At 42.8% G+C, this 5,090-nt stretch overlaps 1 protein-coding gene across 1 annotated transcript; it reads right to left on the minus strand.

The window, feature by feature from the left end:
* Positions 1 to 264: 264 nt before the first annotated feature.
* FOXL3 (forkhead box L3) lies at positions 265 to 4,231 on the minus strand. Its single transcript, XM_058035669.1, has 3 exons — positions 4,125 to 4,231; positions 3,277 to 3,445; positions 265 to 2,924 (listed from the first exon to the last, which is right to left on the minus strand). Exons 1-3 carry the CDS (start codon positions 4,229 to 4,231, stop codon positions 2,442 to 2,444), a joined length of 759 nt encoding a protein of 252 aa, XP_057891652.1. The 3' UTR covers positions 265 to 2,441.
* Positions 4,232 to 5,090: the final 859 nt, after the last annotated feature.

A 5,090-nucleotide genomic window follows, 5' to 3' on the forward strand; every position in this document is an offset into this window, starting at 1 on the left:
GTATTTCTGCCTTTCCTAATGCATTAATTCTACATTGATTAGTAGCCATAAACTGCTTCTCCACAATGTTCACCTTACCCAGGTGTTGCTGAGGAGGAACTTTTGCTGTCACTGAATTATCTCTTGTTAACAGCACCAACCAAGAACACATAGCAACAGTCATTTTTGCATATTTCACAGCAGAAAATATGTATTTCAAATATACCGCAGGTGTGCACCATAACTATCAGCCCAACAGCAGCATTGCCATGTTTAAAACAATCAGGAAAAAAAGATCTGTGTATGAAACAGGAATATTTATCTGTAGGCAGGATCCCAGAGGTGCACAGGTACCCACCCACCATGGGTGCATGCAAACACTGAAGCACTAAGTGAGGACATGCTCTTCCCACACCTATTTATTATAAATATAATATATTATAAACAATAAAAGAGCAAATTCTCGTCCCTCTTCAAATGAGAATCCATCTGTGCAGTCCCCCCCACAGAGGTTTTCTTCTTTTTCTGATATCAATGTAAACAGCAGATCAATCAGGTCCAAAGAGTCAAATTTTGCTTTCAGATTTTCCCCTAGAATAACTGTTGATTCACAGAGAATTAAAAACTCCCATTTGAAGGCAGAATTTGGTCTCAAGAAATCATCCCTCTGAAGTTTGGAAGACATGCAGTGATGTAATTGACATGATTTTCCATTTTCCCTTTTCTGAAGGAGAAGCAAAGAGTTTTTCATGCTGTAGAAATGCTTGAAGAGAACAAGTTTTATAGTTTTCCAAAAAATGGGCATTTATTACCAATCAGTGTGAAATAGCACTGATGGTAAATTTTAAGTATATGGCAGGAGTTTCAGCATCATGACAACATACATCATGCATTTTTACAACATATAAGTGCAGTGATATTGCTCCCTTTCTCAATAACAATATATAAGAATATATAGTATAAATGTACAGTATATATTAGACACAATGTAAAATAACTTAGTGAAATGTCAAAGCTTCTGCATAAAAATTCAAGTCATGCCTAAGCATACCTCTATGCTGAATCTTATCTCATATACCTTCATTTACCTTTAGTTCCTGTTGCAAAGATAATTTTATCTCTGCATTTAATTGCTTAAAACCATCAGAATTCTTGTCTTTTTTTTATCTGCAGTAGGTGAAGACTGTAATAGCCAAGTAAAAGCCAGGATTTTGTGGAGCCTTTGCTAACACTGTTTATATTCTGGGAAGCAATTCATTGTGAACAAGTTGTATAAAAACAACTTCTTAAAAGCTCATTACAGTTCATCATTGTCCATCAGGTTTGTTCCAAAATATCCCACTGCATGTAAATGATAATGAAGTGGCTTTCTCAGAAATAGAGCTCATGAGCTAACATTGATATCTGGAAATAATAAATCTCACCAGTTTAGCTGAAATCATATCAAGCACCACTTTGGTAATTGCTTGCAAGAAGGATCAATAAAAAATCTGTTTAATGGGAAAATACAACTTGTCTCAGAGCAGGTAGGTGGAATTTTAGCTTTGCTTGACACTCAACAGAGCTTTTTTGCAGTGCCAGGTTTCCCTTCACACTTGTTAAAAGAAATAGGGTTAAGGACTTTTCTGCAGCATCTCAGGAAGATTTCTGATAGTACAAGGGAAAAAGTGATGGGGTTTTTTTTTAACCAAGGCATTAAGAGACTCTTTGACTGTCACATTACTCATCAAAGTATACCAGGGCTCAGCATCTTTGCAATTAGTTCTCAGAATTATTTTGAATAAAACTTCACTTCAACAATTTAAACAATTCTGCCCCGAATATAAACAAAAATATACTTGAAATACTTATCAACAACTACATTTCCTAATGAACAATGAATTAAAGCTGCAAAACAGTTTGAAATAAGATGTTAAAAGAAAGAAATCAGGGAAGACAGGGTGAATGTCTATAATTCCTTTTAAGAAACAAATTTCCACCCCCTTGCCCCCCTACATTCCCAGCCAGTGTAAGTAGACAGAATTACACTGGTTTAGATCAGCTTAAGTTCTGACCTATATACTCCAGTGGAGTTAATCCTAATTTCCACCACTGAAAGTGGGATCAAATTCACTTTGTCTTTAATAAAGCAGTGGATGATAAGCGAGTCTCTTCTCTGTCAGATTCTGCTTGAGAAAGGAAATTCTTTGTGGTGCTAAATTATGTCCAAGACAGTTTATATAAAATAAAGCTAGAATTTCATCAATTTCAGCATGGTGAAAACCAATATTGGCAACAGCTATTTATGCTTTAATCTTAGCAAAGTTCCTTGGGTACAGACAGGGCATCAGCTGGTGTGGTGAGTCTGTAACCCTTTCTGAGCACTGCTTGGGAGGAAAACGAGGAGGCAGGCGGCTGATTTTCAGTGACATGAGGCTGCTGAACACACTGAGACTCGGACTTTGTTACACCAATAAATAACATCACATTGTCCAGAACTGGAGGTTAATATGCGGGGCCTCCAGGAGGTGATATTTGTTTTCTTGCATGTTGTACTGAGATCTCAGGACAGGCAAAGGGTCGGGGGATGAAAGGATGTAATCGATGCTGAATTTGATTTCAGAATCCGATTTTGCTAGGGAGGAATTGCTCAGGCTCTGCCTGCTGGTCACGCTGTTTGGAGCAAACCCACAAGGCTCCACAAGTTTTGGGCCCGGTTCAATTCTTTCATGTTTGCTTTCAGAAGAGGAAACATTGTTCAAAGCAGAGTCCACAGAAGAGATACTGGGGGATGAAGGACTTTTCACTCTGCTCGGTCTCTGCTCCTTGTGCTCCCTTTTCACGTTCCTCCTCCTCCGTCTTCTCCTGTAATTCCCATTTTCAAAGAGATCCAGCATGGATTCGCATCCTGCTGCAAAGCTCCAATAGTTTCCTTTCCCCTTCTCATTCCCTTCTGTTCTGGGAACCTGTATTTATTTAAAGGCAGTTCAGTGTTTGTATGTGTTACAGATGCTGCTGTTTAGCATCTGCATTCATTTACATTTAAGAATGGTGTAAACACATATGACAAGACTTTTAAGCCTATTCTCTGTCATTATATGAGTAAGATGTAAGCCCCATCCTCTTCAATTTGTTATCTATTAGCATACATCAGACAAGGATATAGTCCTTATCTCTCTAATTGACAACTCAGAGAGATTTTAAGTGATTTGCAGCTCAGCTGTTTGTTTCCCTTCTTTCCTCGTGATGAGATTATTGCTGCCTATATTTTTTTAGCCATGCACAGTGTGTATGTAAATACACCGTAACTGATCTTACCTTCACAAAACAACTGTTAAGCGATAAGTTATGTCGGATGGAGTTCTGCCAGGCTCTTTGATTTGATCTGTAGTAAGGAAATTTCTTCATTATAAAGTCATAAATGCCAGAGAGGGTGACTTTATTTGAAGGGCTTTGCTGGATGGCCATTGCAATTAAGGCAATGTAGCTGGAAAAAGGAAAACTTGCTGTTACACCATTGCCCTACTCACAGACTCAGTTTTTAGGACCACATGGGTACACGTGTGCCTCTATCCTGCTTCCAAAATTCCCCTGGTGGATCTGTGCCCTGAATTAAGGTGTCCTAGGGAGAAGTGCTGAGTGTGGTCACTGCCTGTCCTCCACGAGCCCCAGGTGACACAGCGGGGTCAGTGCCAGGCACTCAGTGCAGAGGACAGGATCACACACCTCTCCAACTCCCTCTGAAAAGTTTCCCTGAGCAGGAAGGCTGCAGTGAGGCAGAGCAGGCTCAGGGTCCCTGTCACAGGAGACTCTGCTTGTGGAAAGGACCTTAAGTGTCCCTATGAACACCTACACTGTGCTCCTTCCCACCACACCGGGGTTTTCTGCATCCAATTCACCCCTTGTCACACTGAAACATTTAATTCCCTTCTCCCAGGGGTCCTGGAGGTTGGTTCTGTCTGAGATCTGGGAGCTTAAGGGCATGCCAGAGTTGCTGTGACCCCTCATGGGAGGAAACAAATCATGAACACTTCACACAGAGAAAGGGGGGAAACCTGCCCACTGCAGTGCCAGACCCATGTCACACACCTGGCCCCTGTGATCCCACCAGCCGAGAGCTCAGGAACCTCACACAGACAGGGGGACTTGGAAAAACTTCCTCTTACCTGTACGCTGGTCTGGTGAATTTTTTCTCTTCGTCGGAACTACAGGTAGGATAATCATCCCCGTCATAATTGAAGCAGTTGTAGGGGTACTGCGTGTTGTCAAACATCGTCCTGCTCCTCGCTCAGCTCCTGTGGAGTGAGAGAGATGGAGTGATGTTTCTCAGAGCTTGGACTCCCTCCTCCCTTCTTCCCTCCCCTCTGTCTGTCTCATTCCCTCTCTCCCCCCTCCTCACACTCCCTCTCCTCCGTGCACACACACACACACACACACACACACACTCTCTCTCCGTGATGGGGTGGGGATTGTTTGTGCAATTCTCGCATCCCAGCCAGCCCGTCTGTCCGGATATTATTTTTTGGGGGGGGGGGGGGGTTGTTGTTGTTACTGTCCTCGCTGTTTCCCCCAGCAGGGTGGCACAGGGCAGGCTGCTGGGGGCTGCTGGGGGCTGCTGGGGCTGGGGTTTGGGGTGAGCATCCACATTAGGGGCTGTTTGGTGCCGGTAGCCGCGCTCCTCTCGCTGGGTGGTCCCGGCTGGAGAGGGGCCAGCGCTCCCCCTCCACATCCACAACGTGACAAAGGCAAACAGCATGATGTTCATAAATCGTGCTTCAAGGTCCCTGCTTGGAAATTAAACTTTGAGAACGGAGCGCAGCTCCCCACAGCCCCCCGTGTGCTCCCGCTCTGGGTTTTTCTCTCCCATTCCTTAATTATTTATTTTTGGAAAACCGACGTACAATAAACAGACGTTCCAGGCGGTAACGCACGCTTGTCCTGATCTGCAATCTATAATGCACTATAATAGACATAAATTATATTTCCATGACTAAAGGAAAAATCTGTACGTTCAAAGAAAGTAGAACAGAGGGATATGAGGGACTACTGTCAAGCAGGAAAGTAAAAGGAAAATAGCTGTAGGCAGGAGAGCTGCCTGTGTGGGCTTTGATCTGAAGGATGAATTAGACTAA

This window comes from Melospiza georgiana, chromosome 16 (genome assembly GCF_028018845.1).
Source record: "Melospiza georgiana isolate bMelGeo1 chromosome 16, bMelGeo1.pri, whole genome shotgun sequence".
NCBI classification, from domain to species: domain Eukaryota; kingdom Metazoa; phylum Chordata; class Aves; order Passeriformes; family Passerellidae; genus Melospiza; species Melospiza georgiana.

Bases quoted from the DNA above. Each gene is read 5' to 3' on its own strand.
- FOXL3 (XM_058035669.1), bottom strand. From the start codon at position 4,231: ATGTTTGACAACACGCAGTACCCCTACAACTGCTTCAATTATGACGGG. The intron at 3,446-4,124 runs GTAAGAGGAAGT...TCCTTTTTCCAG, and splicing joins TTCACCAGACCAGCGTACAG to CTACATTGCCTTAATTGCAA. The intron at 2,925-3,276 runs GTAAGATCAGTT...AAATAAATACAG, and splicing joins TTAACAGTTGTTTTGTGAAG to GTTCCCAGAACAGAAGGGAA.